Below are 27,975 nucleotides of genomic sequence, written 5' to 3'. Positions count from 1 at the left end.
GCGGCGGGAGGGAGCGCGCCAGGCGATCGCGCCGGAGGGTCTCGGGGTGGGCGCCGCGGCCCCCGGCCCTGCCTCGCCGCGCTCCCGCCGACTGGGGCCCTGAGCGCGGGGACGCGCCGCGTTGCCGTGGAAACGCCGGGGCCGGAGCGGCGGCGCGCGGGGCGGGCTCTTAGACTCCGGGAGGTGGCGGCTCGCGCCCCGGCGCACGCTCGGGCGCCTCCTAGCCCAGGTCGTTGGGCCCAGCCCGGTTCCCCGGCGGTGCGCAAGCCAAGATGCTGAGGCGCAGCTTGGAAAACCGGTAACAGTCCCGGGGCCTCCGCTGGCCAGGGCCCCCCACATGCGAGGGCTCGGGTGGGGGAAGTGGCGCCTCTCTCCCGGGGGCCTCCGCGCCGAATTCCGACCCCCGGCCGGGGTGTGGACCGAGACCTTTGCGCTCTGGGGCCTACCTCCCCGGGCTGCAGCGAGCCCCGCAGGCCAAGGGTGGGGTGGGCGATCTGGGCGTCACGCTCCCCGGGCCCCGCACTGCCGCGGGCTGTGCAGACGGCTGGGGGGCAGCCGGGCGCCCAGGCCTCGCGGAGCAGCGGGAGCCGCCGCCACCCTGGCGCGGCTGGCAAGAGCCCGGCCTTTTCGTGCGCCTCTACTGTCCGGATATTAAAGCCAGGCCCCGAAGGGAGACCTAGAGGACCAGAATCCAATCCCCAGAGATGGTTTGTGCCTTCGAAGCTGAAAAATGCCCCGGGAATGTTTGCATATCAAATTAACGGAGATGAAGCCATCTCATCTCGAATGAGAATGATTGGCGGTTTGTGTCCTCTTTTCCCTAGGGACGCTCAAACCAGACAGCTGCAAGATGCTGTCACAAACGTGGAGAAGCATTTCGGAGAGCTGTGCCAAATCTTTGCTGCTTATGTAAGGAAAACTGCCAGACTGCGAGACAAAGCAGACCTATTGGTGAATGAAATAAACGTGTATGCCTCTACAGAGACCCCAAATTTAAAGCAGGGCCTGAAAAACTTTGCCGATGAGTTTGCCAAACTTCAGGATTATCGACAAGCAGAGGTATGGAGGTCTCAGCGTCATTGTTATGCATGAGCCCTGAAGTAGTGGATGAAGGACCCGTGAAGACTTTCACTTGTAATCCACCTAACTGCAGTAGCGAACGCACCCTTGATGACAAACGTACATTTTCATGTAACGTTGTGTGAGTCTATTAAAGGGAAGATTCCAGTGATTTGTGATTTTACCGTTTTCAAACTAAACTTCAGGGTATCCTGAAGTCCTCAATTTCTCCACTTCATTTGCCAGCTTTTGGCGAAGGGGTGGCTATTAACAGGGGGTAGTAAACTTAGTATCCATGGGGAAGAAAAGGATCATGACTTGTGTCTTGTATGCACGTAAGTATATTTTCAGGTATGTCTGGAGATGGTTGAGTGGTAATGTGAGTGGATAAGTAATAAATGGACAAGAGATCTTTGTTGCTTCAGTGCTCTGGAAAGTTGACCAATATTGTATTGACAAAAAGAAAAGCAGCACTGATGTACTGATTTATATTGCAGATACTAGTGAGACTTTATGGGGTGCTTTTGTTTTGTTTTTGCTATGGAAAGGAGGGAAGAAGGTGGTGTTGTAATTGTTTTCTTTCTAAAACCTTATTTTTTTTAATACCTCAGAAACACCTTCACTTATATTTATTTTAGGTTTCAAGATACAGATTAAATGTTAGAAATTTCCCAGTTAGAAGCTGCATTAACTTCTCTGGTGCTCCTCTCATGAGTGCTTTTGGTACTTTTAAAAAGCCGAATACAGAAATTTCAGGCATCAAAAAAACTCACAAAGTGGAGATAATGATCTTTGAACCTATACTTGCTATTCATACAGAAATTTGAGTAGTTATTACATTTGGAGGTACTTTTTGAGAAAAGTTGAGTTCTTGTCATATGATATTCTGTAATAAACTCAGTTACACATTAACTGGAGACTTCAAAAATAATTTATTCTCACTGATAACCCTAAAATCCCATGTTAAGACAATAATTTCAATGCCCCCTTTTAGAAAACCTTTATGCTATTTATCAAATAGCAAAATGAATTGATTTACATTTGTTCTCCTTTTTTATTTCCCTTGCTTACCAAATGGTGGAGGTGCTAATGAACAATGAACAAAAGGTAGGCGACAAAAAGGAGAACAGAAAAAAAGACTTGAATAATCCTTGCACTGAATAATCGGTGTATGGATTATTTGAAATGGTATAGGCTAAACTATCCTGAGTATTCATGGTTTTGATTTTAGGATTCCTAATATTTATAAATGCTCAATGAGAACTTGATTTTTTTCATTTTCCTAATATCTTTTAAAGCGAAACAATCATACACATCTTGTTTATAGAAAAAATCAGTATGAAATAAAATGTACTATATAAACATGTATCATCCAAAAAAAAGCCTTCTTCCTGCTGCAAAAATAATACATGTTCATTTTAAACAATTAAATAATGTCATTCTGTATTACTTGTCCTGATGAAGAAAATATTAATGTCCAAGAGTTATTTTTCTTTTGTTATATTTGCCTTTAAAAAACCCATTTCTTCATTGCCTTCCACTAGTGCTGTTAATTAAAGGAAATAATTACTCAAAATGTGATAAAAATTGTAATGTTTAAGAAAAACAGTTTAATTCTAAATAAAAAGATCAACCATGCAGTTTGACAGCTCAGCAACACTGAGACCATTTATCTTTTTCTCCAAGCTTTGGTCATATACAATGGCTTCCCAGAAAACAATTGCAGCTAATACAATTCTTTTTTGTTTTTGAGGATTGTGTTGCTTAAAATTTTTCCAATATGCTGTATCTTTCAGCTTCAATTTTCTTATCTGGCAAGTTGGACTATTACATTTCAGGGATAATTTATGTAAAATATCCGACACCGTCCTAAATACACTGCAAGTGGTAGCTGTACTAAAATTTGAGATGTCTTGAAACTTACACAAAAGCTACTATAATGAAGAAAAATAATACAGAGATGATCGTATGGCAGAGATAAATTTCTTAGAAACCTGAGATTGTTTTCTTTCCATATTCCATACTAGGTACTTTTCTGCTTGCTTTTTTTTTTTTTTTAAACTTTTCCGCTTTCATTGTTACTCTACATCTTAACAGCTTTTATTGTGTTTGACTTTAGATTCTGAGTTTTATTAATTTCTGGTAATTACTCTTTTATTTATTAACTGTGATATTTTAAACATTTTAAAACATTACTCTATGTAGTAATTAATTATGTTTAGGTTAAATAGCCCAGGTTTTAAATTTAAATTTTGATATGTCTATGTTTCTTTACAGTTACATTTTATAATAATTTTCAATAGGTTGAAAGACTTGAAGCCAAAGTAGTTGAACCTTTGAAAGCTTATGGAACCATTGTAAAAATGAAACGAGTAAGTAAATTCATTTTTCCTGCTATTATTAACTATTATGGCAAAGAATGTGAGGTTTCTAATCTGTCCTCTTGATAAAAAGTACAGCGTTGTTACCCAGTTTTTTTTACACACTCTGTGATGCATCATTTCTTAGAACTTTGAGAATAATGGGGGCACCTGGGTGGCTCAGTTGGTTAAGCTTCTGCCTTCAGCTCAGGTAATGATCCCAGGGTCCTGGGATCAAGCCACGTGTCCCCGTAGCATCGGGCTCCCTGCTCAGCGGAGAGCCCACTTCTCCCTCTCCCTCTGTTGCTCCCTCTGCTCATGCTCTCTCTAGCTCAAATAAATAAATAAAAAATCTTTAAAAAAATCTTGAGAAAAATGAAATATTTTTAGTGAGCTTACTAAGTAAACCGTAGCAACATGAAGCAATACTTTATTACAGAAACTTTAAACTATTAATATTTATAATCATGAAGAACTTATTTTACTAAATGAATAGGTTTATATTTTCCTTTTTAAAGCAGGCAATAACATGTATACTAAAATTGAGTGTGACAAAGTTCTGTGATTTTTTTTGAGGTATAACTGACATATTAGTTTTAAGTGTACAATACAATGATTCAATAGCTGTATATATTGTGCAGTGACCACCACAAGTCTAGTTAACATCCATCACCATACATAGTTAGAAATTTTATTTTCCTTTGATGAGGACTTCTAAGATGTAATCATAACAACTTTCAAATATGCAATCCAGTGTTAGTGACTATAGTCACCATATTGTATGTTACAACCCCAGATTCTATTTTTTCAACCAACTTGGATGTATAATTTACAGGCAATAAAATTCTCCTGTTTTAAGTGTTCACTGAGTTTTGACAAATGTGTATACACATATAACTACCACCACAATCAAAATTTTCTGTATATATATATGTATATATATACATACATATATGCGTGTGTGTATATATGGTTAGAGGTTTGCATTGAAATTATCTTGTCTGTGTCATTATTTGAGAGGGTATTAAAGAAACACACATGTGCACACACTCACACAAAGACACACACTAATTTTGCAGTAGTAATAATGCCTGGACCAAACAGTGTTCTCCCATTCTTAAAACAGAGTATGTACATTTTATTTCTTAAATCAGAGGTTTTCATTAATCAAAATGCTTATTTTCAGGATGACCTCAAAGCAACATTAACAGCAAGGAATCGAGAAGCTAAACAGTTAACTCAGTTAGAAAGAACACGTCAGCGAAACCCATCTGATCGACATGTCATTGTATCCTTTGACTTTTGATCTTTAAAAATGTGCTTTGTAAGGTATGCCGTACAAAAGTAAATATATATGGAAATTATGCCTTTCTACTTTTAAATGTGCAGAAAATTTGAATGTAACAGTTGAAAAACACATGCATTTACAAATTCTCATTATATAAAAATCAACTAATTTTAAAGAGAATACACCACCTAATTCAATTCCCTCATACTATTTTCCATAATAGATATTTAAAAAAATAAAACAGTTAAAACCATTGATGGTTTGTATAAAAAGTAAGTTCAAAATTCTGGGGTTTTTTTTCCACATAGCTGAATATTAATTATAAAATTAACTTAAAGATCTGTCGTGAATCCTAATATATCAATGCCCTGTCTGCTCCACTTTTGAGAAAAAAGAGTCATTTTGCCGCAGTATAATTCCCTTCACCTTTAAAAACAACAACAATGTGAAACCGCAATTAACGACTAGCAGCCGAAGACCCTTAGGAGATTCTAGAGTAAAATTGAGGTTCATAGCTGGACACAAAAGGATCTAGATAGGACTGTCTACTGTAACAAGGCTCTTCTGTTAAGAATGACTGTTACTTAAGCTAGAACGTACCCTGTTCATGATTAAAGAAAAGAATAGAAAATAGTCCCTGGCTAATTGCCAGCAATTGGGGTAAGTGCAATTGTATAGAAAGTACTTGTTTATCTGCTGCCTCTCTTTCCCATTCCTTCTTACATCTCCTTCCTACTTCCTGGAGGTTTTTACTGCCCAGCTCAGCCAGAAACCACATGAGGAGTGGCTCTGTGGGGGCATTTGAGGTTCCAGAACACCTCTGTTCCTGAGGGGAATCCCTTGAGCAGTGATTTTGGGCTGCACCAATTGCCTGGTCCTTCTTCCTTTGGACTAAAGGTACATATGCCCAACCTTGCAACAAACAAAAATGGGCAGCCATAGGTTTGGGAGTGCCCAGTGGAGGTTGGGGCAGGAACATCTCATTGAGGCTTAAGATCTACAACTAGATTATGGAGTCTGGGTTTTAAGCAAGTCAGGCAAACCAGAGAATGCTGGAAAATTTACGACTGACAACTAGGGACTAAGGGAGAGACCAGGTTGTCACCAGTTTTTAAGAAATCGGAGGTCAAAATTTTATTGTTTTGTTTGGAGGGAAATACATAAAGGCAGGAAAAAGGTCACATCTGGTATCCTGAGCAGGTTGGTAGGATTGAATCAGGGGTACTGGTCTGGAGACTCAACAGAGAAATGAATATCACTAAGACAAAAATGTTTCTGACTTAGATGGTCTGTTGTGAACACTGCCATGGAGGAGTCTTATACTATAGATGAAACTAGATTTGGGATCATGTGGGGGAAAATAAATACAACAAAGGAACAGATTATTGCTGTAGGAGAACTGCTGTGCTCACTGGGGAAACGAGGGGATTTTGACAACCTAAGACTAGAAAATAAAGGACAGTCTAGATATAAACATACTCAATGTAAATATAAAAATGGTCAGTCATTGCATTACAGAATATTTACCAGGATGGACCCCTAAAATTCATCGGACAATTCAAAAGAAGCATGTTAAAGTTCAGTATGTAAAATAACATGGAGTAGCACTGATAGAAGAAGATGGGGTAAAGAAGAATCCCAGGGCTCTGGCTCACCGTTTCAGAAGCCCTTTTGCATTCAGGACTAATTTCATTAAATACACTGACACCTCTACTCATAGAGTTGTAGCATAGTATCTTAATCAAAAGCATTTCCTACTCAACTTGATCCATTATAGGATTATAGGATTTTGAAGAATTTTCAGAAAAAAGAAGAAATAGAAACCCATATCTTTGCTAAAAATAGCTGTGTAATTTTGGGTGAGTTGCTATCCCAATGTAAAAGGATTTGAGACTTTCAGAAATGAAAAGTAGTTGCTGGAAGGTCGTGGAAGATTAAGATGGCCCAACTATAGCTTCTGCTTCCCCACTCTCCCCTGGTTTAGCTAATTCTACCTACCCGTCTAAATTTTAAAACTTTTTTTTTAAATGTGAAACTTCTGATAAAATGGGGAGGGCAAAGACATAAGTCTAAAGGAAGTAGTGACAAGTAAAGAACTGTATGCGTCACATGTACTGTTAGTAAGAAATTAGTCTGCTAGAATATTCTCATTAGTAAGTTAATGTGTATCAAATAACTTAGAAATTTTTCATACAAATCTATAAAGGAGCTCTATTTTACTTTAGAATTTGCTGTGATAAAGTTACATTTTTAAAAACCTCAAGCCCAGTAATAATAGAAAATTCTTATTATATTTTTTAAAGATTTTATTTATTTGACAGAGAGAGACACAGCAAGAGAGAGAGCACAACCAGGGGGAGTGGGAGAGGGAGAAGGCAGGCTCCCCACGGAACAGGAAGCCCGATAGAGGACTCGATCCAATGACCCTAGGATCATGACATGAGCCGAAGGCAGACGTTTAATGACTGAGCCACCCAGGCACCCCTAAAAGATTATTTTTGATTACTGGGTGTGATTAAAAGTTAAAAGTTTATATGATTTTAAAAAACTTTACACCCTATATGGCAAATGTACACATACAAACATGTATTAAAGTATTTTTTACACCTAGTATCTTAAAGTCGTACATTTGAGTTAATCTAAATGTAAGAATAATCACCATGAAGCTATAATTAATGTATAATCTAATTGCAAGATTATATAATTCTGTGAGCATATGATTTTATTTTAAAAAATTGTTCTCCTTGAAATTTATATTTTCCTTTATGAAAAATTTCAGTCACAGGTGGGTAATAAAGTGGTGTGTCAAGAAATGGATCCTTATAGTAAATTCTTTTATTTATTTCAATTTATATCTTTTCTTGAAAGCAAGGGCTAGATGTTAGAATTATATAGGTCACTACACTTTGATGAGAAATGCATATTTTCTCCATGGATTAGTTATTAAATGATGATATTTGATACTTTTGAGTAAATATACTACATTAGTATAGGAAACAAAACTATTAGAATTTAATCAGAAAATTAGGCTATGTTTTTTAAAACCTCTACTGTTTAACAAAATATTTTTGGGCAACAACTATTTTAAAGTAAGAGATAATTTTTAGGAGAAATACATGAGTAGATTGGAAGTGTTCTGCCCTTTACTATAGCCACTAGCAACATATGGCTATTGAGCTCTTGAAATGCAATTAGGATAAATGAGGACAGTTTTTAAATTTTCATTTAATCTTGATGTAAACAGCCACATGTGGCTACTGGCCACCATATTGATTATACAACACCGATCTAGGTAGTATGAGTGCTTGTGGTTACAATATATGAAGCAAAGCATTAGACTTGCCATCTAATTTGTTGCCGGTTTGTCTATTTTTTGTACTAAGCACTAACTCAATGGTAATAGTGTAATACGGTGAGCTTCTAAGAATATAAAATATATCCTGTGCTGAAATAAATATTTGTAGTATATATTCTACTATATCTGATTAGGATATTACAAGATTAGAAACGTAATGCATTTGGAGAACTAGAAAATTGAAAATAGTTAAGTCACAGGTCCTTTTTTGGAGAGAAGGGATTAAAGGGGAAAGAATGAGAAGAAAGAGAACAAATGATAAATGGCATAGAAAGTGAAATAGGTGAAAACAGTAGAAAATTGTTTTACAGTAAATAATCCAAAGGTGGTACAGGAGAAAAAAATGGTTTTGTAGGAAGAAAGGGGAGTTTTATTTTCTTTGGTTTAAAGTCAGGAATCATGTCACTTAACAGATTTAAAGATTTCTTTATTCTGCACATGCTTATTACATAGATCATCTTATTTTATATGGTGAAATGTATTATTGAACAGTTTATGGTTGTTGTGCCGAGAAGCCAGTAGTGCAATGATAACATTTACAAATAGATTCAGTTGAATGGATTCTAACTTGCATTTTTTTATATCTTTGGCTGGGGAATTCTTTTGCAGGCAGAAACTGAATTGCAGAGAGCTACAATGGATGCTACCCGAACAACTCGTCATCTGGAGGAAACTATTGACAATTTTGAAAAGCAGAAAATAAAGGATATAAAGGTAAACAAAGTCACTGTTAAAGTTCAAAACATGTTTTCTAACCTTTTTTTTTGTTTTATTTAAATGTATGAAAAATTGAAACTACTGATTTTTTTAGCCCATAGTCTATATGAAAAAGATACTATAAATAAAAAATACCAAATGTTATTTTCCCATTTCCTTAGATATTCAGCTTATTACCACAAGTATTATTTAATCAAAGGAAACTAACATTTATTATATTTTTGTACATCCAGTGCTGTTATAGGTACTATATATGTATTATCTTTTAATCTTTATAGCAACGTCATAAGAATTAGGTACTGTTATCCATATCTTATGTGAAGTCTAAGCAGAAATATAATTTACCCAAAGTATCATGGCCAAAAATCTGAACTAAAAACCAATAATGTATTTTAAACATCTGTGCTTTCCATTAGAACACACTCTCATTAAGTGATCTCTAGTAACTACATGTTACCAAGTAAATGAACAGGTAAGAGTAGCCAGTCACATAAAGTTGCATCTGCCAGGCTGCATCCACCATGATATGGTATCACAAGAATTGCCTTATTTTATTGTAAAAAGCCAGTAGATTTGACACCTTTGGGATCATGGACTTCAGAAGGTCTTCAGTGACTTCGTCATAGGCTCCTGGACAGATTGAAGGATTGCTTGTGACCAAATTAAATTAAGTCCTTTAAAGCAAGTCATCTAGGATGTGTTTTGGCTCACTGCAGATTTTCCAGGATCAAGCTTTAAAGAAAAGTATTGTGTCATTTTATAACTATTAACAAAGAACACATCCTTCAAAAGTTATGTTCTCATCAATAAAATAAGCATCTGCCACTTAATAATCATTCCTTTTTACAGTCCGTGAGTCAACATTCATTTGCACTCCTTCTCCCCCCATCATAGTTTCAAACAATTTCAGAACTTTGGTATTTCTGATAGCCATGCTCAGAGGTCTCTGGTTTGGTCCTGAAGACCCAAACCCTCTTTCCTAAAGCCTCTCGATTCACTTGGTACTCTGCTGTACACTGCATGAAGAGCATCTCAGAAAGCTGCCCTGCGACAGACTCCCATTTACTGAGGTGGGAGAGTGTGGGCAAGCTAGGATGTTTTATACTTGCTGACATCATATCTTAACTTGAAGGAGAAAGGAAAGAAGGTTATTAAAATAATTAGCTTTAACCTGAACGATGAGAATGGAGACCTGTGAGGTATGCTTGATTCCACTGCCACCCAAGGGCTTTGTTAGTGATGGCGATCTGATTCCCCACTCCTACCGCCCCGCATGCCTGCAAGACTGTCTTTCACACGTGGCAGTCTGTGTCTCTGATCTTTGGGCTCACATCAGGCTCAGACTACCTCTTCAGATGTTTTTAATTCCCTGTGCAATCACCGGTTACAAAATGGGCAGAGAGAAAGTGAGTGCAGAATTCCCAACTGTAGTTCTACTACCTGGGATTGGCTGAAGCATGAGGACATAGAGGGACTGCACAGTGGAGGATGCACAAAGAAGAAAAGGGCTTTCAAGCTTTCCAGGTTGCCCTGAAAGGAAGTCTCTTAGTGGTCACCAAAAGTATAAGACAAGAAGAAACCTACTTTTTACTAAATTGAGATAGAATTCATACACCATACGGTTCACCCATTTAAAATGTACAACTCAGTGGTTTTAGTGTGTTCCAGTATGTGCAGCCATTACCACTCAATTTTAGAACACTGTTACCATCTCAAAGTAGGACCTAGTACTTTGCTGCTTCCCACACCCCAACCCTCCCACCACCACCCCAGCCCTAAGCAACTACCACTAATCTGAAGTCTATATGGATTCAGCTACTCTGGCCATTTTATGTGAACGGAATCATAACATGGTTTTTGTAACTGGCTTCTTTGACTTAGCATAATCTTTTATTATTAGCTATATATATGTTTGTATGTGTTGTATGTATATTAGCTATATATATGCTTTCATATCATAGTATTTATCCTAGTGTCATGCATTCCTTTTCATGGCCAAATATTTCATTATATGGCTATAAGACAAGAAGTTTTTGTTTGGATATATATTTTCATTTTTCTTACTCATATATCTAAATTGCTGGATTCTATGGTAACCCTATCTTTAATCATTTGAGAAACTTCTTGCACCATGTACATTCCAACAGGTGGTATATGAGGGTTCAGATTCTTCTGCATCCTCACCAGTACTTGCTGTTCATTAGTTTCATTACAGCCATCCTAGTGGGTGTGAAATGGTATCTCATTGTGGTTTTGAGTTGCATTTTGCTGCTAATGCTTATTGGCCACTGTATGTCTTCCTTGAAGAAATGTCCATTGAGATCCTTTGCCCATATTTTGATCGGGTTCTTTTTGAGTGGTAGTTGTTCTTTTTCTATTCTGGATACAAGTCCCTTTTCAGATCTATGATTGGAAATTATTTTCTCCTATTCTTAGGGTTCTTTTCAGTATCTTAATGGTATTCCTTGAAGCAGAAAATTTGTAATTTTGATGAAATCCAATATATGTTTCTTTTGTTGCTAATGTTTTCAGTGTCATATAGAACAGTCCACTGCCAAATCTTGAGATCTTGAAGATTTATCCCTATTTTCTTCTAATAGTTGTATAGTTTTCATGGTTCGGTTAAGCCTTTAATCCATCTGAGTTAATTTTTATGTATGGTGTGAACTGAAGTTTAAACTTCATCTTTTTGCATGTGACTGTCCATTTGCCCGAGCACCATTTGCTGAAGAAGCTATTCTTTCCCATTGAATAGTCTTGGAACTCTTTTTGAAGACCGGTTGACATGGTTTTGTTTCTGGTTTGTCTTTCATTGATCTATAGATTTCTCTTTATGCTAGTACCACACTTCATTCATTAGCATTGCTTTATATGAATTTTAAAATCAGAATGTATGAGTTTTCCTTTGTTCTTTTTTAAGGTTGTTTTGCTATTCTGGATTTGTTGTAATTCTGTATGAATTTTACAATCAGCTTGTCAGTTTCTATAAAGAAGTCAGGTGGGATGCTGCTACAGATTGCATCAACTCTGTAAGTCAGTTTGGGGAGTATTGCCATCTTAAAATTTTTCCAATCCATGAACATGGAATATTTTTCCATTTATTTAAATAGTCCTTAATGTATTTTCAACCATGTTTGTAGTTTTCAGAGTATAAGTTTTGTGCTTCTTTTCTTAAACTTTTTCTTAAGTATTTTAGAATTCTCGATGCTATTGTAAATGGATGTTTATTTAATTTCATTTCTGGAATGTTCATTGCAAATGTACCCAGAAATAATTTAATTTTGCACACTGATCTTACATCCTGCAACCTTCCAGAACTCATTTATGAGCACTGATAATTTTTTAGTGGATTCCTTAGGATTTTTTACATACAAGATGTCATCTGTCACAACCTACACTTTAAATGCAGACTCCCGTGATCTAGCAGACTTCCAGAAATGGTTTCCAGAAGTCAACATTAAACTCTGTTACGGTTCTAAATCTCCATTTTATACATCTTTGCTCCTTAGTATCAAATTGTTTCTTTTCCAAGTCAGGCCTCATTTGAGATCTTTTATGATGAAGAGGGATGCACAAATCCCATACCAGAAGCTTCAAAGACAAGTCAAAAAGAGTTAGATTGCTGCCTGCCTTTGTTGATGTTAGTATGTGTCACATTGCAATTTACAAGAAAAATTCTTAGAAAAGTAAAAATAATGGATGCCACTCATAATTTTGAGAGAAACATAGAACATTCTTATTCTTACCTGTAATCAGGCTACTGCTTCAGATGGGAACAGACCTTCTGGCTCCTTCCTTAACCTCTCTGGGGGGTAGAAATGAGTGAGCACTGTGTGTTCAGGGTGGGTTTAATTTATAAGTCCATCTGAATTTTGGTAGCATTAATCAGCAAGGTAGCACAATTTTTAGATACTTTTCATAGGAACCTTGCAAAATATTTGTCTTTCTGAGAAAAGTTATGGAACTTACTGTACACAATGTGAATGAAAAATCACAGTCCCTGGGGTGCCTGAGTGGCTTCCTCGGTTAAGCGGTTAAAAATCCTGACTCTTGATTTTGGCTCAGATCATGATCCCAGGGTCATGAGATGGAGCCTCACAGCGGCTCCATGCTGGGCATACAGCCTCCTTAAAATTCTCTCTCCCTCTCTGCCCCTCCCTCTGCTCATTCCTCCTCCTGTCTTTCAAGGAAAAAAAAAATCACAATCCTCTTTGTTTCCCATGTAATTGGAAAATGAATCTCAAGGGAATTTCAGACCTATAGAAACGATCTTGACCAGGGTTCACTCCTGCAACAGAGAGGGACAGGAATGCAGTATATGGCAAAGTAGCTGACATGAGCAAGAAACATCTAAATTTAATTTTTAAAAGCTTTATTTTTCTTACAACTAAATATAAAGTCACCATAAATTTTTCATAAAGTATTGAGAAAAATGCAATAATCCTACCAATCAGAAATAATCAGTTAGCATTCTTGGTTATAGCATTCCAACTTTTTTTTTTTCTATGCATATATACACAAGAGATAATAACAACCAATTTTCTTAGGTATTGACTATGTCACATATTCTACACATTTTATGTGGATAAACATTTATTCCTCAAACATCCTTTTAAAATTTAATATATATCATGGACATATTTGCTAAGAAACAGATGCATATCATCCTTTTTGGTATCCTCATAGTATTTTGTTATGGATATATTATTGTATCTAACCATTCCTTATTGGTGGACATCTAGGTTACTTTTGCAATTATAAATCTCATTGTATCATTAAACATTGGCCTTTTTTTGATCCAGATATTCTCTTCAGATAAATTATCAGAGTGACACTTCTGACTCAAAGAGCATACATCTTTTAAATTTTGATACTGTCTGTCCACAAAGCTTTAAATTTCTGTCCACAAAATTTTAACTAGCATTTCTATAAAACCTTGCATGAGCAGCTCAGTATACCAATGAAATGTAGCAGTATTTTTAATAACAACTAATCTGACAGGTGAAAGAATCAGTGTCATCTTAATCTGTAGTTACTACTATTAAGACAAAATTATTTTCATATATTTAATGACACATTTATTTCTTCTTTAGTAAATTACCCACACTTGCCCTTAGCCTGTATTTTTTATTAAATATTGGTAGTTTTCTTATGAATTTATAAAAAGTCTTTATATTGAGAAAATTAACTCTTAAAGAGAAGCTATGTTGCAAAAGTATTTTCTCATTTTGTTGTTTTATGATGTGTTTTTGCCTTAAAGTTTCATTTTTGTAGCCAGATCTGTTGGTCTTCTCGTTTTTGATTTCTTGACTTCTTGACTTGATTTCATGACTTAGTGTCATGCTTACAAAGGTTGTTTTTATCCTTAAGATTATATAAATACTTGCTTATATTTTCTTCAAGTATTTGTGATATCTAATAATTTTTAAATATTTAAGCATTTTATTTGGTAGTTGTGTTTTGCATATGGTTATGAGGTAGATATCTAATTTCATTCTTTTCAAGTAGATAAAACTTACTCTTGACATCATTTATTGAATAGCCTCTAATCTGGAGAATCATTATTTCCCCTTTATTTGCCAAAATGTTAGTAAGACCTTTTATGAGTTTTTTGCTAAAAGTCTTGCTTGCTAATTAAATCAGTTGGAGGCTTTAATATTAGGAAAAAGAACATTTTCTAACTTAGCAAGTGTACTTCTTGAGTAATAAAAATAGCTAACTTGCTTTGAGCACCCAGTTACCGTACTGTATTAGGTTATCTCATTTAATCTTTAACCCCAAAATCTATGAGGTTGGTACTGTTGTTCTCCCCATTGTACAGATGAAAAAAACTAGAGAAAAGAATAGATAAAGTGCTTAATATTATATAGCCGTTATGTTTGTATGATTGGAACCCCGATTTATCTTAATGCAGAGCCCATATTCTTTACTACTATACTCTCCTGTTTTATAGAATACTTGTCAACAGGTAAGAATTTCACATTAGCTCTCTCATCCCCCACCAATGAAAATTGAGTATGTGCCCAAATTGCCTTCAAGTTACACAAAACAAAATTGAAGGGACGCCTGGGTGGCTCAGTCGCTTAAGCGGCTGCCTTCGACTCTGGTCATGATCCCGGGGTCCTGGGATGGAGTCCCACGTCGGGCTCCTTGCTCAACACAAGCCTGCTTCTCCCTCTGCCTCTGCCTGCTTGTACTCTCTCTCTGACAAATAAATAAAATCTAAAAAATAAGTAAATAAAATAAAATTGAAAAGGGGAAAAAAATCATTAATGCTTCTGTCCCTGATCATACTGTCCCATTCCAGGTAAGATTACATGAGATCACTGAAAGTTAGCTATATTTATTTGAGGAAAATTATTTCTAAATATAATTGGTTCTTAGAAAGTTCCACCACCCTTCTGGTCATTCACTGAAAATATTTTATTTCAAAAACATGCTTTTTATATTCTTACATTAGTTTTCATCTAACTTTTACTGTTCCTTGCTGTTATTCTCCTTCTGCCTATTTTCAGATATTTCGTTAAATTCTAACTAGAAAGAGTATGATTGGCAGTACTGTCTTCTGACTATACTTGAGGATTTAACTCTCCTCTGTGATAATCTTTAGGCTTCATGACTCTTCAGTCAAAAATTCCAAGTCTGGGATACCAGATTAACAGTATTATTGATTTCCCATTACTGTTTCTGACAAAAATAAACAGTATAAACAATCAGTAGGGCCATTCTCCTCTTACTTAGGTGTTATAATACAGGTTTTGTCAAATAAAAGTTTGGGTGCCTGGGTGACTCCGTCGTTAAGCGTCTGCCTTTGGCTAAGATCACGATCCCAGGGTCCTGGTATCGAGGCCCACATCAGGCTCCCTGCTCAGCAGGAAGCCTACTTACCCCTCTCCCACTCCCCCTGCTTGTGTTCCCTCTCTCACTGTATCTCTGTAATAAATACATAAATAAATAAATCTTAAAAAACAAAAAGAAAAGTTCAAACCATAGAGGATTAAACCAAAAGATCACAAAACTGGAGAATGATTCCTCCCACCTTCCACATAGTAAATAATACCCATTTATAAAGATAATTTGTAAAGTAATTATTGTTAATTGAAACTAAATTTTGAGATTGGAAAATGGTAACAGACTAAAAGTTGATCAGTGTCTTAAAATGAGAATGTAGTAGTTTCTCTTATCAGGGATAATGAATAAAGAAAAATAATGTATTGCCAGACATACCTACATATTTTTCAGGGCTTATGAACTAAGGGGACTATAAATCCTATAAAATGCAGTATTAAATAATTGTTAGTTCAGAGATGATACATTCAGAGATTCTGACCATCAGGAATTTAATAACTATGTTCATATATTTGAAAAATATTTTAAAATGTTGGCGTATTCTACAAAGTTACCACAGTGGAACAGATTTGAATTAGACCTAAATCTACAGATTTAGGTATAATAAGGTTGTAAATGTTTGGATTTCATTAGTTACTAAACAGTGTGTCTATTAAAGATTTAGAATATACATCTGTGAAAATATTTAAAAATAGGAGTAACACCTCACTTGATTAAGCTTTAATCCCTTATTTGAGGCTATTTTATTTCTCAGATACTTTTATAGCATAAGATAAATACCTTCTCTTATCTCTCCACATAAGTAAACAGATGGTCTGTAAATATCCAAGAAAAACTAAAACATAGTTGACTGTGTAACATTGTAAAATCTGCTTCTCCACCTCTCTGTACTTACCTGAAGCAAGTTTAAGGGTTTATTGTATAATTCTAAGCATAACTAAATGAAAAAGTTTTCTGTTCCAGCCTTGAATAAAAATAAAGTCAAACTGGGGCACCTGGGTGGCTCAGTGGGTTAAGGCCTCTGCCTTCGGCTCGGGTCATGATCCCAGGGTCCTGAGATCGATTGAGCCCCGCATCAGGCTCCCTGCTCAGCGGCGAGCCTGCTTCCTCCCCTCTCTCTACCTGCCTCTCTGCCTACTTGTGATCTCTATCAAATAAATACATAAAATCTTAAAAAAAGAAAGTCAAACTACATATTTTTATATAGTTCTTTATTTACTAAATGTAGAAAAACTCTAAATTTAAGATTCAGAAGGAAAGATGCAAGGTTGTGCTTGATTGTTCCCATTACCTAAAATGAGCTGCAGACCAAGAACCAAGTAGGAGTCTTCAGTGTTTTGGCTTATCATTGACTGTTCCACCATTTTCCCTCTAGGAGTTCCCACACTCCTAAAGGGCACTTGATTCCTTTCTAGCTAGGCAGCTATCTTAGGAAGACTGACAACTAAGTAAGTCTCAGTCCTAATCAAAAGCCAGTTCACCCCGAAGGTATCTCCTGGGTATCTGGAGATTCTTAGGCATAATGCTGCTTTTAGTTGCCATTACAGTATACCACAATCCTCTGGGATCTATAGGAATTGACAGTAAAGGTCACTGTTGAGTCATAATTGTGTCTTAACCCAGAGACCAATCTTTGTAGACCAGAAGGGACACTTTTCAACTGTTTACATTTAAAATGTTTACATTGAGTAGTGATCAGAAGCCTATCAGTACTCCCTTAAATAATTCTTTTAATCCTTAAGAAAGAATGGGGATCGGGGTGGGGGGAATTAAAGGACACTAAAGGATATCTGTGACAACTATCTTCCAAAGTACAGGACGATTTCTATTATTTGACCCTTGTCTTCTATATCCCATCTCTTCTCTCTTGCCCCTTTAAGGACAATGCTTGAGTATTTTCCACCTCATCCACTTCTTTCTACTTTAATGCTCTGATTTTTTATTTTGATAAGGGACAAGTTAACAAAAGGAAAAGATCCTATTTTATTGAAAACTTGTCTGGTTTGTATCCTTTCCTTACCTACCGATGATCTCACCCCTGCTTAGATCAACATGTACATCTTCATTCATTCTCTTAGTGTATCATCTTCCTTGTCATAAGTTGTTATCAAGCTTACAGGGTTTACATGCAGTTTATTTATGAAAGAAACGATTGATTCCAGCAAAAATAGCACAGTACAATAAGAACTGTAACCATTGAAGAATCAGACCCAAGTTTCAACATTCTAGCTATGAGCAACACTAGACAAGTCATGTTGTAAACTAGAAGACTATGCAAATGCATGATACTATCATCAGTGGTAACAATATGATTACCGAGTAATTCCTTTGTGGTTAGAGAATACAAGAACACATAGAAATATGATGGGATATAATTCCTGTCTAAAAAACATTCTATTGTTTAAACATCAGTTGGAATTACAAAATACCAGGTTTAGAACTGACCTGCTTTAACTAATACTTAGAGACAAATGGTAACAGAGTACATAATGGTGTATACATTTTAGTCAGATCTTTTTATCACAAATGTCCATTACAAAGTATACAAAAAACTAACTTAAAAAATAAGTGGGAAGTAAATGGTGAGATAGGAAGTATTTTGTATAATTTCAAGGCTGTGCTGTAAAAGGTCTTTGCGACTGTTTTTATTCCTGTTATCTTTTGTACTTCATTTGCCCTGTGGAAAGAGATACCTCTGTATTTCATAAAATGCCAAGACTACAGTAAGGAATAAATTTGCTGATTTTACAAATTGATGATTGTTTAAATTCAAAATCTTTGTTTTTTTTTTTTAGACTATATTTTCAGAATTTATCACTATTGAAATGTTATTTCATGGCAAAGCTTTAGAGGTCTACACTGCTGCCTACCAAAACATACAAAAGATTGATGAAGAAGAAGATCTGGAGGTAGGACTATGTCTATCCAAGTTCAGTCCTTCTATTAAGATGGAAATATTTAAAAGAAAGCATTAGGTTGTGTGGGTAAAAATATCTTAAATTTCAACTACAGTGGTTTATATTACTGTGTGCAGTCCCAAACAGCTAAACTTTTATGATTTTCTAAGTATGTATTTTTAACTTTTCAAATTAACCATGGTAAAGTTCCAAGAGTTAATTTATTATTTGCTGGTTAATAAGGCCATTATGTGAAACAATGTATCATTTTTGACTGGTGATGTCACTTAAGTATACTAATCATGACCTTGATTTGTGCTAAAATTTGAGTGCTTATGCTATGCAGAATACCCAAAGCTTCACATGCATTTTCTCATTCACTCCTCACACAATCCTATAAGGTAGATGCTGCTATTATTCTCATTTTACAACTATCAGAACAGGTTTAGAGGCTTTAAGTAACTTAACTTGACCATAGCTGCTTAGCTATAAATAGTAGAATCAGGATTCTGACCAGTTTTGTGTGATTTAATCAGTATGCTATGAAATAAATGTAGATTTATACTAAAACTTGCTTCGTACTGAGAGTTCAGTGCAAATCCAATTGACCAGCTAATGTCAGAACACCTAAATATCTAAGCCTGGCTTCAGCAAGCACATCTGAAGAGTAAATATCTTACCCTCCTACATTCTGCAAGGGAAGAAAAAAGTATTTTTGCTAAAACAGATAAAATATTGGAGACATACTTTATCCATATTTTATCTCTGTAGTAGAAGTGAAAAGGGCCAGGTAGTTTCAAGATATAACCAGAATTCTATATTAATAAGTGATAGAATTTGGGAGTGTCTGCCATTTGACAATTGTGAAGATTCCCCAAGTTGTTTATTTATTAACTGTCCATCATAAAGCAATCACCTGGGCCTTCTCACTACTACACTGGTTCCAGGAAACTGAAACAGAATACAGTTTGTCTAAAATGAAGAAAGGCACATTTTTTAATATGTGTGTATATGTTTTCCAGTGCCAACATCTCACCTCCCAGTTTGTTATCAGTTATGCATATATGATCATATTTCTGTTTATCAATAGATGGTTTCCTAAGTGTCCATTCTTTCCAAATACTAAAGCTAAGGTTTCTTAATTTTCACTCCTTTCATGTACTATGTTTTTTAAAAAAATAGACCAAGCTTCTGTCATTTGTAAAATAATAAAACAGAAAATGTTTATACAGTAATTACTTTGGACAGCTACTGATCTGTGTATTTTAATTATATTTTAATTCTCCCATCAACTTTGATAGAAGTACTTATTGTCCTCATATCTATGGAAGAGAAGTGAGGCAGAACAAGGTTAAGAAAATTCCCAGAGGGGGGCACCTGGGTGGCTCAGTGGGTTAAAGCCTCTGCCTTCGGCTCAGGTCATGGTCTCAGGGTCCTGGGATCGAGCCCCGCATCGGGTTCTCTCTGCTTAGCAGGGAGCCTGCTTCCCCCTCTCTCTCTGCCTGCCTCTCTACTTGTGATCTCTCACTGTCAAATAAATAAATAAAACCTTTAAAAAAAAAAAATAAAAAAAAAAAGAAACTTCCCAGAGGGTCCCATAACTATTAAGTAATATAGCTAGGACCAAACCCGGAAGTCTGGCTGCTGACACTGTTTGTATTAGCCTCTCTGTCCTGCACAGAGTGTGCTTCTTGGTGAGTGATGTGCACCATTCCCTACAAGAAACAACACTGCACTAAATGGCAGGTTCAGAATTGATCCCCCACTTTTCCTCTTCACAAGTATTTTCATTCTCCTTTATCTAATGCCCTTGACGTGCCACTTGTTAACGGTCACTAAAGTTCCTTCATTTCCTTTGGACCCCAAGATCTTCCTTCTCATTCCGGAGGTCCTAGCTAGGTTTTTTTGTCACACCATTTCTCTTACTAATATTAATCAGCTAGCTAGGTAGCTTGAGAGAGGAGAGATTCAAGAAAACCTAAGGATCTCAGGGCTGTGTGGTAGATATATTTTCAACAAAGTATCAAAGTCCCCACTTCGTAGTGAGGCAATACTGAGTAAGTTTTTCATACTTCAGCTTCCTTATCTCTAAAATGGAGATAAAGTATTTGCCTCATTAAATGTTCACTGAACAACCATTTATTGAGCACCTGTTATATGGCAGGCAGCATTCTAAGTTCTGAGGATTTAGCACTGTAAGTTAGAAATGATTCTGATCTGTCAGAGCAAAAACTTAAAAATCTACCTTGGAGTTCACACATTAAAAAACATACAGGCATACCTCAAGAGAGACTGCAGCAGTCCAGACCTCTGCAACAAAAGGAGTATCACAACAAAGCAAGTCAGATGAATTTTCCAGTTTTCCAGTGCTTAAAAAAGTTATATTTATACTATACTATAATCTATTTTTTAAGTTTTAAATTTTAATTCCAGTATAGTTAATATATGGTATTGTATACTATAGTCTCTTAAGTATCCAATAGCATTAGATCTTTAAAAAAGTATACAAACCTAAAATGTTTTATTGCTAAAAAATGCTAACCATCATCTAAGCTTTCAGTGAGTCATAATCCCTGTTCACAGGTCACCATAACATACATAGTAATAGTGAAAAAGGTTAAACTATTGCAACGATTATCAAAATGTGACACAGAGATAGGAGGTGAGCAAATGCTGCTGGGAAAATGGCACTGACAGACTTGATTGAAGCAGGGTTGCCACAAACCTTCAGTTTGTGAAAAACAGAGTATCTGAACTACCATAAAGTGAAATGCAATAAAACCAGGTATGCCTGTGCTGTGTAACTATTTAAGTTTTATAATATGACCAGACTCATAAAAAATATAGTGTATTTTAAGCATATGTGATAGAGGATTCTAAATAGTCTAGAGAAATCAAAGAATGATTTCTCAATGAGAAGTTTGAGGGATGTGTAGAGAACCCCTGGCAACACCGTTCAGGCAACGGATACAGACAGCTACACAAAAATCCTGAGGCATAACAGACTATAAGAATAAACTATATTGTGGCTATCGAGACTGGCATGGAGAAGAGAGGAGTTAAGTCTAGGGACAGCTGTGGGACCAGGGGAAGTAAAATGATATCAAACAAGTACCAAGGAGAAAAATATCCATTAAATAAACATTTCTTGGAAATAAGTAGAGAAAATATCTGAAGAAGAACAGAGAAAGAACTTGCTATTTTTCTTAGGTAGTCCATGCTTTACGAGAACTGCTGAGACTTACTCTGGTAGCAGCTAATTTTTTGCAGTTAGGCATCTAGTTATATTACAAACCATCTTACCTTACTTGTTCTTCACATAAAAAAGCATTGTTGGGCTCATTTTCCCTTCAAAAGATCACCTCTGTGCAATCACTTCAGAACATCTTGAGACTTACTCCTAGAAGAGATCTTGGACCATATTGGGAAATGCATTATTGCCAGTAAATATTCCTGTTAATCTGTTGTTTTGCACTGAGATTAATTTTAATATTTACCTGGTTTGAACTTTAATCTCATGAATGTATACGGTCTTCCATTTCCCACTTTGAACCTCATCTTTGCTAAGGCAGTTAAAAAAGGAATGTTTTTCTAACAAAAATATATCCTTTCCAAATACTAGTTGGTTAATGAGTCACCTAGTTTTTTTATCACACTTGGGTGCCAGTGTTCATATCTGGCACCAAAACGTTATTCTGTCCTCAGTAACATGTAAATAATCTAATTAGCATGGCTGAAGTGCCCTAAAACACAAGTCTCACCTGTGGAGCTAGGTTTCATCGATTTCTTTGGTGTCTTGCACTGCTTTAAGGTTTAAAGAAATGTGCAGAGACATCCCTTAGTTTGAGGTTTTTTCCCCCCCAAAACATGGGGATTAAGGTCATGTTAACATCATTCACTTATCATGTTACTGTTTTAAGCTGGGAGGAGTTGAAAAATCAAACAAGGCTCCTTGCTCTAGAGGAACTTAAAACTAGTAGGAGAGATAGATATGTAATTACAGAACAATGAAATGAAAGCTATGTTGAAAGTATGAACAATAGGAGCTAGAGAATAGGAGAAATAGACTGGCTAGAGAATAGGAGAAACTGGAAGATGGTATTTGACTTGGCTCTTGAATGGTGAGTTTGCTGGAATTCTGGGCTGAGAAATCAGCATTGCAAAGGCAGAGTAGAATATGTTCTACATGTAGGTTCATAGGCTAGAAGTGAAGAGTAATAAGCAGGTTTAAGTTAGTAAGTAGGTTGGGTGCCTGGGTGGCTCAGTGGGTTAAAGCCTCTGCCTTTGGCTCAGGTTATGATCCCAGGGTCCTGGAATCGAGCCCCACATCGGACTCTCTGCTCAGCAGGGAGCCTGCTTCCTCCTCTCTCTCTGCCTGCCTCTCTGCCTACTTGTGATCTGTCGGTCAAATAAAGAAATAAAAAAATCTTTAAAAAAAAAAAGTAAGTAGGTTAAGTGGTCTTAAGCCTTGGATATCACCTAAAGAATTTGGATCCTGGGTAGTCAGGAGCCCAGAAGGTTTTTTAATAATATATTTTGGTCTTCAGTAAGATAATTCTAAGTAAGCTACAAAGAAGGATGTGTAGAGTCAATAAATTAAAATAGAAGTACCTCAGATGAGAAATTGAGGGACAATGTCCAGGGTTTAGTTTGCTTTACTAAATGTATGGTAACATCTTTCATTGTAAAGGTTAATGTAGAACTTCACTGTCCAACACAGTAGCCACTAGGCATATGTGGCTAAAGTTAAAAATTCAGTTCCTCATTCATATAAACTACATTTCAAGGGCTTGGTAACCACATGTAGCCATTTTGGACGGCACAAAATAGCAAGCATTTCCATCACCTCAGAAAGTGCTACTAGACGGTATTGGGTCTGTGAGAACAGAAGGTAGTTGGGCACATAAGTATGGCTACCAGGAGAAAGCCTATAGAGAATTCATTGAAAGGTGGGCATTAAACACTATATAGATAAGATCTTTCAGAGAAAGGTGTAAAAAGAAAAAAAAATGGCTTAAGGGAAACCCTTTAACAATATTTAAGGTATAAACAGTAGAAAAGGAGATGTGAAGAAATAGGGCAGCTAGCACATGAAGAGTTTAGAGATGGCATGCATGGAAAAGAAGTTTCATAACCAGTTCAGTAAAGATCAAGATGGCCTTGGTGATTTTTGGCAAGAGCCATCTCAGTGGAAGGTGAAAGCCTACTTGTATGTTTTTGACAAATAGAGATGAAGTAGAATATTAAAAAAGACTATCTTGAGCTTGTTTGCTGGGGGAAAGAACCTGTGGAGAAAGCAAGTGTTTTTGGTTTCAAGTTTTGCATACAGGAAATACGCACTGTGGAAAGAATCAGAATGACATTTGCTTCAAAGGGGCAGGAGGGAAGGGTGAAGAGTTGAGGAAAAAGGGAGTGAAGTTGAAGAGATTCACATATGGTAACTGTACCTATTTGTATGTTAGAGAAATGGGAGAAGACAAAGGTATAGACAGGCTTAAGAGAGTGGTATTTGGAACTGCTGCTTTAAGGAAAAAAACTGACAAAAGTATTCCAGTTTCTAGTGAAATCGGAATGCATAAATTATACTGGCTCCAGCTTAGGTGATGTACTATCAGAATACTGCAGTGAAGTTAAATTGGTAAGAGTTGAGATAGGCAGAAGACAAAGAATCAAAGGTATGACTGACTTGAAGCCTCAGTACTGGCAAGAATCCTCTGAGGGTAGCAACTTACACGTTTCCTCAGCAAAAGCTCTCATGTGATGGTTTTAGGACCCATTGTCACTTTACTTGGCTCAAATAAACTTTTTAGCTTTCATCTTTACAACTGAAAATATTGTTTTGGGGGCATCTGGGTGACTCAGTTAAGTGTCTGACTCTTGATTTTGGCTCGGGTCATGATCTCAGGATCATGAAATGGAACCCTGACAAACCAGCTCCTTGCTGGGCATCAAGCCTGCATGGGATCCTCTCTCTCCCTCTGCCCCTCCCTTGCTTGTGCATGTACTCTCTTTCAAGTAAATAAATGTTTTAAAATATACATTTTTTGTATTTAATTTTTTAAATTAATAATAATAGAAATTTTGTCCTGGGAGGTGGAAGTGGGTGGGTGGATGTCGTTGCTTAAAAAAAAATCTTAACTAAGAGGAACTTAATATGGCTTTCTGGACTCCCTGTGTTTCCTATCTGTTACAATGTTGCTTTATCGTCCCAACAGGTTTTCCGAAATTCTGTGTATCCACCAGATTATTCATCCCGTTTAGATATCGTAAGAGCAAATTCAAAGTCACCTCTTCAAAGATCACTCTCGGCTAAGTGTATATCTGGAACAGGACAGGTAAGCTAGAAACCATACATAATTTTAAAGGAATTTAAGCAGCTGCCTTTGTTGTTCAGTACTAAAAATGTTTCCCTTAAGTCCTGACTTAATATTTACCTTCCTACCTTCTTATATAAAATGATGGAAGATTACACTAGGTGCAGCTCTCTTATTTTGTATACTATAGCACATAATACTCTCCAAAGCAGAACATTTGAGAGCAGAGGTGGAGAGGACAGAAGAATGCTCATCTAGATTTGTTCTGCAGTATAATATGAAGAGCCAGATTCTGAAGTCAAACTGCTTAGGGTTTAAAAATTCCACTATCATGACTTCCTAAAAAAGATCTTTTTGCTGAACATTATCTTAGATACAGAAGCACGTATCTTTAGGTAAGAGTCAATTTTCTCCTTTCTTCCACATCAAGAAAGCATGAGTTATCTGAGATCTAAAATGGGGAGGGGTGAACAACCTTGCTTTCTAAGAAGCTGGAGAAAAAATGGGCCCTATGGTCTATGTCCCTAGTAAGGGCAGCCATAAACAATACATTAACAAGTCCGCTGGGCTGTTAGAGTAAGACTTTATTTCCATAAACAGGAGGGAAACTGCGGTATAACACTTGCCAACTTCTCATCTAGAGATCTATACCCTTTTTCACATCCAGTATTCAGAATTTAAAACAGACCAAAATACTTTCAAAATTTAACTTTTTGGTAAATGTGACCCAGTACCTGCTATTTTCATTTGGTTCTCCTCTACGCATTTATTTACTGCTTTATATGTATGCCTCTCTCCCGGAACCAACTTTTTAACATTTTTATTATTCCAGCGTAAAGTTTCTTACATGTGAGTTCCATATACCTAGTATCATAGTACATACAAAGTTTGTTTCCATTTCCAGGTACTAATGTTACCAAAATGAGCTAACATCTGTGTAGTACTTTAAAAGTACATCATTCTAGGGTTTCTTGACCTCCCACTATTGACTTTGAGCCAGATAATTTGGCAAGGGAATGGGGAGTAATGTCCTGTGCATTCTAAACATGTTCAACTGCATCACTAGCCTCTACCCACAAGATACCAGTAACACACACAAACACACCCCCCTAGATGTGACAGCAATGACTCCAGACATTACCAGATGACCCTCAGAAAGGTCTGAAGCAAGATGACCCATGTGGCAATGATCAGGACTTAAAGCCAAGTAGTGAATTCAGATTCTCAACTCATTCCATTTAAATCACAGTATTAAATTTTAGTATTTCAGCTGCATAGCTGAAATATTCTTGAAAGTTTTTCCTATACCTTTGATGATTCTCACTGAAATGCCGGTTTATAAAAACCTTGTGACCGAGGAATTACTTAACCTAAAATATATTTGACATAATATCCTGAATCTGTACCCTTTCTCTGAAGTATTTTATGTTACTGAAGTGCTGGTATCCAACTGAAATGGAATGGTTAATTTCCTATTTTTGCTCAAACATAACATGATAAATGAATGAAAAAACTCTGTGACTGTTTTTAGCCTTAGAATACAGTAATTTAGGGGCACCTGGGTGGCTCAGTGGGTTAAGCCCCTGCATTGGGCTCTCTGCTCAGCACCCCCCACCCCCTGCCTGCCTCTCTGCCTACTTGTGATCTCTGTCAAATAAATAAAATCTTAAAAAAAAAGAAATACAGTAATTCATAGGAAAGTTTCATTACTAAAAATTAACTTCCTGAAATATGTTCTATGTGCCCTTCTCTGTAGGGGCATATTAAAAAGATAAGCATGTAAAAATATTTTAAGTTAATATATTTTTTAATGTGTTAACTTCTAACAGGTATCCACCTGTCGACTAAGAAAGGATCAACAGGCAGAAGATGATGATGAAGAGGATGAAGACTTAGATGTCACAGAAGAAGAAAATTAATCTTCTTAAGTAAACTCCACCTTTCAGTTTTCATCTTAAATGACTTGGAATCCAGAATTAATACAATGTAAAACTTTATACTGGCTTCATACACAATAAACCTCAAAATGAAATCCCACTGGAAATGAAAATTAAAGGAAATCTGTGCTGACAAAAACTGAAGGTTTTAAAAAATATTACACACCAGTCATTTCAACATCCTATCCAACAGTATGTGATTTTTGTATAGGTTCCATTTTTTTTAAAATTATGTATTTCAAAAGTATTTCATATTAATGCACTATACGTAGTTGAGGTTGCAATATAACTAGGTGAGAAAAAACAAGAGATCTAACAATTTGACTTCTTTTGCTTTCATTGCCAAAAAAGGGTCTTTAGTCATTCTGATTAAATTCAAATTCTATTCCATAAAGCCTTAATAAAAAAGACAAGGGTTTTTTTCCTTTCCTCATTTTCACTTTTACTATAATCTTAAGTTTCATTGTTTGATAATTTACTTTTCAACAAGAGTGTTATTACTTCTGATTAAAGGTAATGGGCACTAGGATATCAGTGTCTTAAATTTTAGGTTAAAATTTAGCATAAATTTTAGATTGACAAAGAAAGCTACATTCAGCCTGATTCAGGTTTCAGAATGAAAATGCTATCAGACTAAAGAATTATACACAAAACTACAACTTTTGGAAAGCTGTAATTTGGTAGAATGTTGCTAAGAAAACATCATGGAAAATCATTAAACCAAACTACCATCTAATTAATGAAAAGAGGATATAGTTACTTTTATTCCTGAAAATAATTTAATCAGAGCCTTTCAGTATGCCCATTTGTTTCTTTGGATGGGGACTGCACTTTTGATATTTCATGGATACTAGTCAGGCATATAAAAATAATGAAATTTTTAAATCATTTGGGATAACACAAAAAACAATTATTCATAACAGACAAATAAAGACTTTACAGAAAGCTTTTTGACTTTTTCATGGTTCTGTTCTTAACAAAACATGGCTTCCTGAGAATAGTCCTAAGTGATAAAATTACTTCAGTACTTTCTAAACAAAATATTCAAAATGTTTTAAAACCTAAATGAATTAGAACACTCAAGCTATTGCATTTTTATTTTTTGGTATGTAACTGTGGTGTTGTAGCTGGGAGGGAAAAAAAAGTTATAGTATTTCTTGTTTGTAATAGCAGCTCATGTCTCTTGAGCATTAGTTGCC

General features: G+C 36.1%; 1 protein-coding gene across 6 annotated transcripts; it reads left to right on the top strand.

Annotated features, from left to right (window-relative positions):
• The first annotated feature begins 138 nt into the window (after window positions 1-138).
• Window positions 139-27,721, top strand: CIBAR1 (CBY1 interacting BAR domain containing 1). Of its 6 annotated transcripts, XM_032858715.1 has the most exons (10): window positions 143-298; window positions 825-1,059; window positions 2,143-2,166; window positions 3,363-3,431; window positions 4,606-4,707; window positions 7,487-7,492; window positions 8,672-8,776; window positions 18,424-18,537; window positions 24,741-24,860; window positions 26,669-27,721. In XM_032858715.1, exons 1-10 carry the CDS (start codon window positions 273-275, stop codon window positions 26,756-26,758), a joined length of 891 nt encoding a protein of 296 aa, XP_032714606.1. In that variant the 5' UTR covers window positions 143-272; the 3' UTR covers window positions 26,759-27,721. The 6 variants fall into 6 exon arrangements, with proteins under 6 accessions (XP_032714609.1, XP_032714608.1, XP_032714611.1 ...); XM_032858718.1 differs by lacking the exon at window positions 18,424-18,537 and having other exon boundaries at window positions 139-298; XM_032858716.1 differs by lacking the exon at window positions 2,143-2,166 and having other exon boundaries at window positions 145-298.
• The last annotated feature ends 254 nt before the right edge of the window (window positions 27,722-27,975 follow it).

Source organism: Lontra canadensis, unplaced genomic scaffold (assembly GCF_010015895.1).
Source record: "Lontra canadensis isolate GAN:19392208 unplaced genomic scaffold, GSC_riverotter_1.0 scaffold15, whole genome shotgun sequence".
In the NCBI taxonomy this organism is placed as follows: domain Eukaryota; kingdom Metazoa; phylum Chordata; class Mammalia; order Carnivora; family Mustelidae; genus Lontra; species Lontra canadensis.
This window is presented reverse-complemented; position numbering and strand designations above follow the sequence as displayed.

Excerpts from the sequence above, each read along its gene's own strand:
- CIBAR1 (XM_032858715.1), top strand. The coding sequence starts at position 273 with ATGCTGAGGCGCAGCTTGGAAAACCG. Across the intron at positions 8,777-18,423 it reads AGAAAATAAAGGATATAAAG|ACTATATTTTCAGAATTTAT; the intron begins GTAAACAAAGTC and ends TTTTTTTTTTAG. Across the intron at positions 24,861-26,668 it reads GTATATCTGGAACAGGACAG|GTATCCACCTGTCGACTAAG; the intron begins GTAAGCTAGAAA and ends AACTTCTAACAG.